General features: G+C 36.7%; 1 protein-coding gene across 3 annotated transcripts in view; it reads left to right on the forward strand.

The window, feature by feature from the left end:
* LOC107739476 (E3 ubiquitin-protein ligase parkin-like) overlaps positions 1-14,140 on the forward strand; it is a 160,572-nt gene that overhangs the window by 143,206 nt on the left and 3,226 nt on the right. The window contains exons 10-17 of one of the 3 annotated variants that reach the window (XM_016551597.1): positions 1,267-1,353; positions 1,653-1,770; positions 9,362-9,498; positions 9,602-9,702; positions 9,826-9,976; positions 11,196-11,305; positions 12,586-12,713; positions 12,888-13,058. In XM_016551597.1, coding sequence (XP_016407083.1) covers positions 1,267-1,353; positions 1,653-1,770; positions 9,362-9,498; positions 9,602-9,667 — 408 coding nt within the window. In that variant the 3' untranslated portion in view covers positions 9,668-9,702; positions 9,826-9,976; positions 11,196-11,305; positions 12,586-12,713; positions 12,888-13,058. Of the gene's footprint in view, positions 1-1,266; positions 1,354-1,652; positions 1,771-3,986; positions 4,302-9,361; positions 9,499-9,601; positions 9,703-9,825; positions 9,977-11,195; positions 11,306-12,585; positions 12,714-12,887; positions 13,059-14,140 lie in introns of those variants that run through there. The other 2 variants (XM_016551599.1, XM_016551598.1) reach the window with 2 other exon arrangements.

Here is a 14,140-nt window from a genome sequence, read left to right on the forward strand (position 1 = left end):
AAACCCCACTTAAAACGCTCGCTGACAGGACGAGCATGGAGAAAGCCTGCCCCCTTGTGTGTGCTTGGGGTGCTGCATGAATATGCATCTGTGCTACTTGCATCATAAACTGTAATTGTAGAATGTATGATAATTCAAATAGATCAAGCAGTGTCAGACCACACATTTAGAAAACACCACAAAGCCAAAGTGTGAGTTTTTTAAGGGAATTCAACCTGTGAGAAATGGCTTGCTTATAGTCAGTGTTGTTAACTTTTTTTAAATATAAATATTAATATTAGATGAAAAACTTCAATGAAAATTAGAAATACAAGTTTAAGTGCTAAAATGAAAATAAAAGTATATAGAAATATTTAAAAAAGAAGAATAAAAATGACAAAAGCACATAATAAAATTACTGAAACTTTTAATATAAATATAAAAAAAGCTTCTTCAGAAGCACTAACAAATACTATAATAGTTTATGAATAATACTAAAATAACACTTCTAGTTGTCTCGGCACATTAAGCTGCAATAGTGAGAGTATTTTATTGTAAGTATCCTCCGTTTGACCTGTAAAGACAACATAAAATGACATCACATTTTGACATAACATAGCAACACATTTTCCATCTATAAAATTACATATTTCAATAAAACACAATATTGAGCATCAAGTAATGTAAGAAGGGTGAAACATGTTATGCAATGTCATTTTACTTGTATTATTTTATATATTGTATATACAGTATGTTCTTTATATAATTCGTTTTTCATTATTATAAAGTGTGTGTGTGTGTGTGTATCTCTTTAGCATCAATCTTTTAATATTTGACCAGACTGCTAAAGGTAAAAATGCACAGAATTAATGAAAAGTAGCCATTAAGATAGCACTTGACCTTAAGCCTTTATATACAAAGCAATATAAAAGAATTTGAATGCATTCATTATATATTGTATTAGCATGAGCTTAGTTATAATACATTATAATACTTATATATGCACTGTTACGCCTTTAGAAAGTGTAATGCATGAAAACACATGGCTAACATCTAATTTCAGATGTAACATGGTCTCTGCAAATGCTTTTAATTCATTTAACAACTATTTATGAAAAGATGTAATGGCTTTCAACATACATTATGGATATCTATATAGGGCATTGTGCATAAAGGGTTCACGTTTAAGTGTTACCATAATTATAAAATGCTAAATAGCATACACTTTACTATTAACAAGCTGTGGCTTGTAGCGGTCAGTAGTAAGTGGTTTGCTGTTTGTGTCAGTTTGTGTTTTGCAGGGACTGTAAGGCAGAGTATCACGAGGGCCCCTGCAGACAGAGGACACACACAGCAACAGGAAGTGCCCTGCAGGTGAGGACTTCACACTTTTAATATTAGTTCATCACATATGCATGGAGACAGTTCAATTTATGTTGGCTAGATATCATCAGTCATCCCACAAGGTGAAAATCTGCTTAAATATTCTCGAGCAGCCCAGAGATTCTAGTCGTAATGGTGTCAGTGCAGGACAATGCCTACAAGCCATTCACAAATCACCTGATTCATAAAAGAATCATATAAGAGCGCAATTTAAAGCTCTTTAAGATCAAATCTGTCTTTCTCACTTTGCTGCGTTTGATCCCTGCTGTGTGTGTGTGTGTGTGTTTCAGGGTTATATTGTAGATGAAGAGGCAGCTCTTCGTGCTCGCTGGGAACAGGCCTCACAGGAGACTATAGCCGAAACCACTCACCCCTGCCCCAAATGCCAAGTTCCTGTGGAAAAAAATGGTATGAATAGTTTTTACCTTTATCTAGTTTGTCAAGGACTATTAATACTATTAGTAACTGATTACATGTAATCTGGATTACATAATCAGATTACGAAAGTGCTTGTAATTAGATTATATTATATTTTTAATAGTCACATTTTTATATTACATGATTGCGTAATATTGACACAATGGCAGTAAATTATTCATAAATACAAAGTTCTGGCATGAAACTCTAGATGGTGCAGTCCGATAGGTCTAACTCAATTGAAAAGGCTTTTTGATTTATGGAATTTAAAAACACATTTGCATGTTCACGGTCAGTTAATGGTCACATGACATACAGGTAAATATTTCATCTGTTCTATTTTTTATTTATTTTATTTTTTTTATCTTATATTTTTGTGATTTAAAGTGACAGTTCACCCACCCACCGGAGAAGAAGAAAAAACTGTCATCATTTACTCCCCCTCATGTTGATCCAAACCTGTATGAGTTTCTTTCCTCTGTTGAAAACAAAAGAAGATATCAACTAAAAAGTTGACGGTAGCCATTGACTTCCATAGTATTTATTTATTTATTTTTCCCCAAACTATGGAAGTCAATGGCTGCTGTCAACTGGTTACCAACATTCTTCTAAATATCTTCTTTTGTGTTCAGCAGAAGAAATAAACTCATACAGGTTTGGATCAACATGAGGATGAGTAAATTATGATAATCTTTGGGTGAACTGTCCCTTTAAATGATTGTTAGCATTTTATCAATGTACAAACCTCCTGCAGTTCCTTCATGAACTTGGGAAACCCTGATAAAATGTCATGTTTAATGCAATTCATGTTGTTGGTAACAAAGAATATAATACCTAATCTAACCCCTAATCTAATTCATTATCCACACAAAGTGCAGTATACAGAACTCACCATGTGAAATACTGTATCCCACAATGCAGTGCTTTTATATTAGTCTTGCATTTCCATTTCAGTGTGACGAATAAACCTGGAAAAATATCAGTGATTTTTAACATCATATTCTGGAATATTTTATTCTTCTAAGAGTTAAATATTAATATGATTTTACTTTAGTATTTTGTCATATAATTCACATTTTAATAATATTTAATATATTATTATAATTATATATAAAATGTTTACATTTGTACTTAAAATTAACCTATGTGAATATCTTTATAAATTTCTTACATGCTCACAGCATGTTGTGGATGTATTGGCAGTAGCAAGTCTCGGTACTTGTTCTGCAGCAGCGTAGCAAATCTATTCTGCCAAGACCAAATACATTAACATTGTTATGTACATGTTGTCATGACAGAAATACTTTTTTTATTTTTTATTATCCTTTCTAAAAAAGCCTATGGCTTATACAGTGGGTACGGAAAGTATTCAGACCCCCTTAAATTTTTCTCAACATGAGGATGAGTAAATTATGATAATCTTTGGGTGAACTGTCCCTTTAAATGATTGTTAGCATTTTATCAATGTACAAACCTCCTGCAGTTCCTTCATGAACTTGGGAAACCCTGATAAAATGTCATGTTTAATGCAATTCATGTTGTTGGTAACAAAGAATATAATACCTAATCTAACCCCTAATCTAATTCATTATCCACACAAAGTGCAGTATACAGAACTCACCATGTGAAATACTGTATCCCACAATGCAGTGCTTTTATATTAGTCTTGCATTTCCATTTCAGTGTGACGAATAAACCTGGAAAAATATCAGTGATTTTTAACATCATATTCTGGAATATTTTATTCTTCTAAGAGTTAAATATTAATATGATTTTACTTTAGTATTTTGTCATATAATTCACATTTTAATAATATTTAATATTTTATTATAATTATATATAAAATGTTTACATTTGTATTTAAAATTAACCTATGTGAATATATTTATAATATGTTTTATATTTAATCATTTACATTTCTGACAATAACAAAACACAATTTGCTTAATTAATCATTAACCCTTTGGGAACCCCAAAAAGTTTTCAGGGCATCACTGTGAAAACCCCTTTTGCATCTTTTATTTTTAAGAGTGTACTGTTTTAAAAAAAATTATATTATACTGTGTGTGTACACTGAATGCTTGTGTATTTACAATATCTCACAGACTGCTCAGTCATTGATAAGTTATATTTGTTTTTATCTTTTACCTTGAAAACTGCACTGTAAAGATCCAGTTTCTTGTCTTGTCCTCTCTTATGTTGCTCAGGTGGCTGTATGCACATGGTGTGTCCGCGTCCGCAGTGTAAGTTTGAATGGTGCTGGCTCTGTCGTGTGGAGTGGAACAGAGAATGCATGGGCAACCACTGGTTCGGATGAGCCAGATACGCTCTCACCAAGAGCTAAACTCAGGAAATGAAGCCAAATGGAAACCTAGCAGGACTCTAGCCAATCATTAGCAAGTCGAATCATTAGCACTGTTGTGAGGTACATATCATGAAATGCTGCCGACATTCAAAAGTATCTGTGGCAACCACACATATTTTGAGTGTGATGGAATAAAATTCTAGTGCTATTAAAATGTTTTAATGAAATACTGAGTCATGTTTTCCTTTAAGTCATCGAATTCCAAAATATTGATTTGCTAATGGGAGTATTACTGACTGCACTTAATAATCACAATGAAAGTGTTTCAGGTTTTTCTCACCTAGCTGTTTTATTTTATTTTAGAAAATGTAATTTATTTCTGTGATGTAAAGCTCAATTTTCAGCATGAGGAAAAGAGGAAAAATGATGCATTAAGAGCCGGGGGTGAAAACTATTGAACATAATGAAGATGTGTACATTTTTATTATTTTGCCTAAATATCTTTTTTTTAAATTTTTTTTTTTAGTACTGCCCTTTAGAAACTACAGAAGGTACTTACATGTTTCCCGGAAGACAAAATAAGTTAAATTTACCCTAATTTTCAAATTTCTAATTTTTCAAATCAAAAAAGTTTTTAACCCCCCCATACCCCTACCCCACAACGGCTCTTACTGCATCGTTTTTCCTTCTGGAGCATCAGTGAGTGTTTGAACCTTCTGTAATAGATGCATATGAGTCCCTCAGCTGTCCTCAGTGTGAAAAGATGGATCTCAAAATCATAGTCATTGTTGGAAAGGGTTCAAATACACAAAAATGCTGGAAAATCAAATAATTTGTGGGACCTGAAGGATTTTTCTGAAGAACAGCAGGCAGTTTAACTGTTCAGGACAAACAAGGGACTGATGAACGACTATCACTAAACAAAAAAACACAGCTGTGGATCATTCAGGTAACAGTATTAAGAATCAAGTGTATGTAAACTTTTGAACGGGGTCATTTTTATGAATTCAACTATAATTTTCTCTTGTGGACTATATGTAAACATATTTTATGTGAAATATATTACTCAGGTCAGTACTAAATTTAAAAAAAAATTACATGCATTTTGCATGATCCCTCTGTCACGAAATGCTCCAAAACGAGAAGATCCCAATGCAGCATTTATTGAAGAGTCCAAAAAACAAACAGAGTAATCCAGATAAGGGCAAAACAAAAGCAACAGAAAACACGTAACAGTAAACAATAAACCAGCAACCAAAGACAAAGAAAACCAGGCTTATATGGATTAGTTAACCAGGTAAATTGGACACAGCTGAATGCAATGAGGCTTGATAGTCAAGGCAAAGGGTGATGGGAACTGAAGTCCAGAGAAACAAACAAATCTAAGCGTGCCCTCTAGTGGCTATACATGGGCACACCAACTAGACGCTGTGACATTACCCCTCCTCTAAGGAGCGGATACCAGACGCTACCAAAAATCAATGAAATCCCGGAGGGAGGCGGACCAGGGGGAGGGATGGCGGGCCAGGTCCATGTAGTGAAAGAGGTCTAGAAACAGAGGTAGGCCAGAGGGCCAGGGCAGGGCAGGAGGCCAGGACGGGGCCGGCAAGGCAGGAGGCCAAGGCGGGACCGGAGGGACAGACCAGTGAGGCTCCGGCCGAACAACAACCCCAGCGGGCAACCAGGGCAGAGCCAGGAGCCTGGCAGACAGCAAAGGCGGTGCCGACGACCACCTCAGCGGAGCCAACAAGGCCGATGAACCCCCTAGCAGCTCAGGCAGGACTGCAAAGAAGAGCACAGAAAGGTTAGTAACAGCCTCGATGGCTGCAACATGACAGGCATACAGTCCAGCAACGGTCTCCCCGACCGAAATAGGGCAGGCAGACAGTTCAACAACAGTCTCCTTGGCCATGACTAGGCAGACTGAGAGTTCAGGAGTGGACGCCACCGCCCAGAGGGGAGCTGAAGCGGACGCCGCCGCCTCGAGAGGCTCCACAGCAGAAATCACCACCTCGGGAGGAACTAGAGCAGACTCAGTAGTGGACTCTTGGACTGGAACAAGCTCAGGAGTGAACTCATAAACTTGAGTAAGCTCTGGGGTGGATTCGTAGACTGAAACGAACTCTGGAATGAATTCGTAGACTTGAGTGGGCTCCAGAGTAAACTCCTAAACTAGAGTGGGTTCTGGAGTGAAACCATAGACTTGAGTGGGTTCTGGAGTGGACTCTGAGGGCTTCCGGACTGGAGCGGGTTCATGAGTGGACTCTAAATGCTCCCGGGCTGGAACAGGCTCTTGAGTGGGTTCTGAATGCTCCTGGGCTGGAGCGGGCTCTAGAGTAGACTCTGAAGGCTCCTGGTCTGGAGCGGGCTCTGGAGTGGACTCGGAATGCTCCCATGCACACAGAACAGCCCAGAGGCCAAAGGCAAAGACGGCCTTCTTGATTATGGCAGCATCAGTGAAATTGGGCAGTTCTGTGGCAACCTCTGAGACCACCGGAGTCAGGTCCTCCAGGACCACCGGACCAGGAACCACCGGAGTCGGATCCTCCAGGACCACCGGACCAGGAACCACCGGAATCGGGTCCTCCAGGACCACTGGACTCGAGGCCACCGGAGTCGGGTCCTCCAGGACCACCGGAGTTGGATCAGACTCTGGAGCCCGGGTTCGGGCGCAGATTCAAGGACTGGAGCGGGCTCCGGGAGAACTGGAGTGGACCTTGCTGCCCTCTTCCTTCTTGACCTTTGCTTGCGAGACTGAGACAGTGAAGATTCACCATCCACTGGAGCGGGCTCGGGCATCTCCGGGAGCACTGCAGTGGACTCAGACTGACATGACATTACTAAGTTGCGGTAACAGAGATAATCAATAAAACTCCAAAAGTCAACAGTCTTAAGCCCCTCCATCTCCCGAGGAGGCAAGGGATTGTCTAGGCAGTCATTAAAAGTCTTTCTGAGCTCGGACTCACTAAGTTCCAGTCCTACCGCCGAAGTCCAGAAGGTCTGAGCAAAACCTCCCACTTTCATCCCCTGTTAGCGAAGATCCGCCAACATCCGGAGCCGAGCCTTCCGCTCCTTCTTCGAAGCAGGAGGAAGAATACAAATGCCCATGGTCCACAATCCGATAAGCCCAGCTTAGCTGCTGGATCTGTTAATGGCTGGTTTATTCTGTCACGGAATGCTCCAAATCGAGAAGATCCAAATGCAGCATTTATTGAAGAGTCCAAACAACAAACAGAATAATCCACATAAGGGCAAAACAAAGCAACAGAAAACACGTAACAGTAATCAATAAACCAGCAACCAAAGACAAAGAAAACCAGGGTTATATGGATGAGTTAACAAGGTAAATGGGACACAATAATGTAATGAGGCTTGATAGTCAAGGCAAAGGGTGATGAGAACTGAAGTCCATAGAAACAAACAAAACTAAGAAGCGTGCCCTCTAGTGGCTATACATGGGCACACCAACTAGACGCTGTGACACCCTCTTATTTTGGTAAAATAATTAACATTTTGCAACTTCTGCAAGGTGTATGTAAACTTTTGACTTCAACTGTATATTTCATTAATTGATATAATATATACCAATGTATACCAATATTGGTATTCATATACCAATAATTATTGTAATAAATTAAATAGCTATAAAAAAATATTGTAATAAAAAAAAATCGCGGTAAGAAGAGAGCCATGTAGAATCTAAGCTGACGTAAATAGTGATATATTAGTAACTGACACTAAAATAATCCAATAAACATTAATGTAACAATTTAAGATGTAATATAAATTATATAATATAAATTATATAAATATATATGATATAATATGTACATAGCTGATAACAAAAAAGAAGAAGAAACAATTATTACACGAAAAAAAAACGGTAATTTCCAGACAAAGCATTATGAAATAATTTACTTACGGTTTGTGATGCAACTGCAGTCAGATCTAGTACCGCTTCATCTTTCAACAAATGTTTCTTTGTGAACTCTCCATGACACCGTGCCTCATTTACAAAGCAAAATGTTCTGAACAATCCTCTGACGTGATGCCATTAAAAATAAACTGTCCACTTGTTCCTTACGCTGGGATTCTTCTGATATCTGTACAAAGACGCAAACGAGCTGTTTAATCCAAACGCGTCAAAGCGAAAATTCTTTCACTCCATTTGTCCTGTCAGAAAGCGGATGCGCATCTGTATACTGTCCAGTGTAGACAAGATAGCGGCAGTGATTGTAATTTCTATTTGCTTTTGACGCAATGTGACACTCACATTCAGCCTGATCAAGTTTCAAGCCGTTAAGTGGCTGAACGCCAGTGGGCGGGGCCTATGGTGAGACGAAGACTATTTGTCAATGTCTTGCTCTGGAGACAGTGTTTATGCAAACGACTGTGCCCAGGTGACGTCACCTTGCCCCTCGGATCCAAAACGAGCCATTTTTGGAGCTTGATTAAATAAATGCTTATAATGTTTATAATGAGGAGGACGTTTTCAGCTATGAAACTTGCAGGATGTTTTAATGGTCCAAATACCTCTTATATGCCAAAAGATCAAGGCAAATTTGATTTCTCATGTCACAAACCCTTTAAGAAAAGAAAAAAAAAACACGCTGCTGCTGCATTAATAGGCATACATGACATCCTGTCATAGATCTAGACAGGTGGAGCTGGTGGAGGTGGAGGGTTTCAGAGGAACACTGATAGTGCTGCAGGACCACAACACAGACATAAAATATTTTCCTCTGAATGTGCAAGACTTCTGATTCATTAGCCACGACTATAACTATAAGAATAACAGTGCAATAAATGGTAATACTATTTACATTACATAATGTTGTGTTTATGATTACTATAATATATTAAAATAATATGATGATAACAAATATTAAGTAACATAACAGTTTTTTGTACAGCTAAAATAAACTGAAGTGAATGACACCAGAACCACATTCTAATTACAAATGGTCGTGCATGTTCTTACGTTAAAAATAAGGTGGATAGTGTTCACTCCACCAGACTATTTAAATAGGAGCAAGCAATCTCAGGGGCTGCAGAATTAGCAGAGGACAATCAGCTTGTGCCATGTAGAAAATGATGTGATTGCTAGCAGATTGCATGTAGATGACCTATCAGCCTGCACCATCAACAGTTTCATCACTGACTATACATTACCACAAGATTATATCGAGATAGATAGATGTACAAAAACTGAAGTTATTATGATACACATGTTGTGAGTTTAATATCAATCCTAACTCTAAATCGTTGTCTTTTTAGAGGAATATGTAGGCAGCAAATATAAGGGTCTGGCAACGGATGAAGACACTGTAGATGGACAGAAGAAGATCCAGCTGAATAAAAGGCTTCTGGATCACTTTCGAGTCCTGGCGGCCAGCATTAAAGACACAGATGAGGTAACCTGTGAAACATATGATGTGGCTCCACTTTGGTGAACTTTGGGAGAACATGATGTTGTATTTGTCAGTGTCACACAATGATATTGATTTTTGCTTTCAGGTGGACCTGCAGTTTCTGAATGATGTCCTCACGAATGGAGCTGACCCAAACTCAGCAGATAAATAAACGGCCCTGCATGAGGTTAATGTCTGACTGCTTATGTAAGACATATATGCCATCAAATGTCATTCTGGGATTTAAATGTTCAGCTGATGCTTACGTTCAAATATTGAGAATATAGGTGACATTGTAAATCATTCACAGATGTTTGTGTTTATTGGTAGATATCTCGGGCATGGAACGTGGACGTGATGCGTTTTTTCCTGGAAAGGGGGGCAGATTTTCAGAGGGCCGATGGTTTTGGAGTGACGCCTCTTCATGTAGCCGCAGCTCTGGATTATGAGGAGATGCTGCAGTTCCTGTTAAAAAGGGGAGGTGTGTTTATTTGTGTTTATCAGGGTTCAGAAAAATTCAGAACTGGCTGTACAATCTCAGAAATAAAGAGTACAAAAGCTGTCACTGAGGCAGTACCTTTTCAAAAGGTACTAATTTACACTTTAGGTATTAATATGTACCGTTAAGGTACTAATATGCATCTTTTAGGGCTAAAAAACTAAAACAAAACAAAAAACATTCAGCTTTGCCATCACAGGAATTAATACAATTTCGAAATGTATTAAAATACAAAAGTTGTAATTGTAATAATATTTCACAATTTTACTTTTTTTACTGTATTTTTTGATGAAAATAAATGTGACTTCTAAGAGACTTTAAAAAATAAATTCATTTAAAACATTAAAAGAAATGTGACCCTGGACCACAAAACCAGTCGCTGGGGTATATTTGTAGCAATAGCCAAAAATACATTGTATGGGTCAAAATTATTGATTTTTCTTTTATGCAAAAAATCATTAGGATATTAAGTAAAGATCATGTTCCGTGAAGATATTTCGTAAATTTCCTACTGTAAATTTATCAAAACTTCATTTTTGATTAGTAATATGCATTGCTAAGAACTTCATTTGGACAACTTTAAAGGCGATTTTCTCAATATTTAGATTTTTTTTGCACCCTCAGATTCCAGATTTTCACATAGTTGTATCTCGGCCAAATATTGTCCTATCCTAACAAACCATACATCAATGGAAAGCTTATTTATTCAGCTTTCAGATGATGCATAAATCTCAATTTCGAAAAATTGAGGGTTATATTTGTGTCCAGGGTCACAAATATATTAATGGTTCCAAACTTTTGACTGGTGTAGTTTCCTGGAAGAAAAAAAAACTATTTTTATTTTATTTTATTTCATTTCATTTCATTTTCCCTGAAATCAGCTGTCTGTATATTTTGTCTCTGATATTTTATTATATTGGCAGCTGACATTGAAGCTCGCACGTATAAAGACAAGCAGACCCCGCTGCACTTTGCTGCTAAGAATGACGCTGTCGGGGCAGTGAGGATGTTACTGCAGAATGGGGCGGACATCGCTGTACGAGACTATAAAGAGAGAACGCCTCTACAGCTGGCTGCTAACTTAACTCTATATATAGATAACTCTATAAAGTCAGGCCTGATCTGTGCATGTCCTCCAGCTCTAACAGTGGACAAACCTTGACTGCTGTCTAAGACATGTTTTGACTTCTGTGTGTTACAGATCGGAGTGAGACAGCGCGTTTGCTGCTGGGGTTTGGAGCAGATGCTGGGGTGCAGGACTCTGATGGACAGCTCTGCATTACTGCCATGATTGCTAAAATGACCCCTGTGGTGAGGAATCAAGGATTGTAATTGATTCAGAACAAGTTAATCAGCAGAATTTATGGCATTACATGTATTCACTTAGCAGATGCTTCCAACATGACATTAAAATACTAGCAAAACCCATTAATCCAAGACAGACACAATACAAGTATTGCTACTTTATTTTTTTTTAAATATCAAAATGAACAAGAGAGCGGCTAACCACACACTGATCTACACATCGTGCAAAAGATGCATGTGAGTTAAAAACAGATGGACACGAGCAAGCAGACATTTCAGCCTTCTGCTTGCTCATGTCCATCTGTTTTTAACTCACATGCACTTTTTGCACGATGCAATTTAGAAAATAAAAAATATGTTTTTGTAGACTTTTCCAGTCTTGAGTGGATCAGTGTGTGGTTAGCCACTCTCTTGTTCATTGTCAAGTATTGCATTGGCTCTACGCACCTGCAGCAAAAGGACTTATTTGTTCCTGTTTGGAGCGCTACAATTTTCTCAAGTTTTAAAAAATATCAAAGAAATGTTAGATGTGCAAGTGCAAAAAAAGTTTTTTTTTTTCTTTTCTTTTTTTTCTTTTTTATCTGTAGTTTGCAGTTTTGTTGCATAATGTAGTGAAAATAATTATTATAATATATTAAATAAAATATTATAAGTAAATAAATACATATTTTATTTTAATAATTATTTAAAAATGCATTTACATAAATGAATTATTTTATTTTATTCATGATAGTGAATCTGCTTTTAAACTGTTATTTTGGTAATTAATCTGTGTTAGTTATCATCAGGCCACAGGTATTGTTAAGATTGTTGTAATAAAGAAACTCATACTTTTATTCAGCAAAGATGCATTAAATGTATCACAAGTGAGAGGCTTTTACATTGTTTCAAAATAAAATAAATAAATAAATACAGTTTATTAAGTATTAATACTTAAGTTTAAGTTTCCACAAAAATATTAAGCAGCACATCAACACTGATAATAATAGGAAATGTTTCTTGAGCATCAAATCAGCATATTAGAATGATTTTTGAAGGATCGTGTTACACTGAAGACTGGAATAAAAATGCTGAAAATTCAGCTTTGCATCACAGAAATAAATTGCATTTTAAAAATATATTCACTTAGAAAAGAGTTCTTTTAAAATGTAATAATATTTCACAATATTACTGTTTTCACTGTATTTTTCATCAAATAAATGCAGCCTTGAGACTTCAAGACCATTAAAATGATATTTTTTGAATGTTAGTGTATTTTTCAATAGTCCTCATGTTGGTGTTGACAGGCTGATCTGGCAGTGAATCAGTTCCGTATGAAAGACCTAATGACCTGACAGCAGTTCTACTACCTTCATCTCATGGAGCCAAAGCCTGCTGACAGGACAAACTCAAAAGGTTCTGATCCATCATCACGGTACACATCTTTAAGCATATTTCACATAAACTGCTGTACAGTGTTGCTGCATTAGTGAGGATGTCATTAGTGCTACATCATTATTGAGAATGCATAATGCAAACAAATCTAGAATATACATTTTTATGCTTATACACATACATATGTTTACAGTACATGCACTTCTCTTGGTAGGACTGGTGGCGTGTGTTGATGGTGGTTTTGGCTCTAGTTCTGACGGTGGCTGGGGTGTACAGGGAAGTGATGGAGATTGTGCGATCTAGGAGGAAACTGAAGCACTGGCAACGCTGGACTGTGCAGAAAATCAATGAGGACTTGAGCTGCTCTCACCCTATGTGGCCCGAGGTAACACTGAACCGGTTCACACTCACTTATACTTGGTCTTATTTAAGAGTGAAAAAAAAATAAGGATTGTAGGCTTACAGACTGCACTCACAATTGAAATCTATTGATTTTTAAATGGATCCTGTGTTTCTGACTTTTGTATTTTAAAGGGTTAGTTGACCCAAAAAAGAAAATTCTGTCATCATTTATTCACCTTTGCATCAGCCATTTGAGCTTTTGTTTGAGGTTTGACCATATTTGAGGTGTTCAATGTATGTGCATCGATCAATGTTTATATGTGAATAAAGTCACAATACTGAGTTCAATTAAATCTGCTCATCATATATAAAGCTGCCGTATCTCTTCAAAAAATTTGGAATAAACATTATACTTTTATGTTTTTATGAAATTTTTGAAGCAGTACATTTTTTGTAGAATTGACTTTTACTGGAGGTACAGAAATCTCTCAGGTTTCAATCTTCAGTTTTGTGTTGATGATCAAAACTCTTGGGAACAATATGAGGATGAATAATTGATGACAGAATTTTAATGTTTGGGTGAACAAATCCCTTTAAAAAAAAAAATTTTTTTTTTTAATACTGAAGATTACATCACATTTAAAGGAAATCTATAATGTCATGATCTGTGGCATTCTCCCTTTGATCCTTTATACTGATTCACTTACAATGGGGAAAGTGTTCAAATACAAACATTTAAAGGGGTCATATGATGCTGCTAAAAAGAACATTATTTTGTGTATTTGGTGTAATGAAATGTGTTTATGCGGTTTAAAGTAAAAAAAAAAAGGAAAAAATGAAATCGCATCATATGACCCCTTTAAAATCTAAAAATAAAATGTAAACATTATATGTGTCCACATTTTTTGATAAAATTGTACAGCCTTGTCTGTAAAATGTAAATAAATAAATAAATACTCCACCCACGAGAATTACATTGGGAACACATAACAAGATGATCATCTGCCTAGAAAAGTATCCCCAGTATTAAAGGATTGATTTTGATGATTTTAAAGCTGAAAAAAACTTTTTTTAACTAAAAAACTAAATAAATACATATAACTACTCACAAGCTGAATAGTTATG

The sequence above is a fragment of the Sinocyclocheilus rhinocerous genome, unplaced genomic scaffold (genome assembly GCF_001515625.1).
Source record: "Sinocyclocheilus rhinocerous isolate Xijiao unplaced genomic scaffold, SAMN03320098_v1.1 scaffold345, whole genome shotgun sequence".
NCBI classification, from domain to species: Eukaryota; Metazoa; Chordata; class Actinopteri; order Cypriniformes; family Cyprinidae; genus Sinocyclocheilus; species Sinocyclocheilus rhinocerous.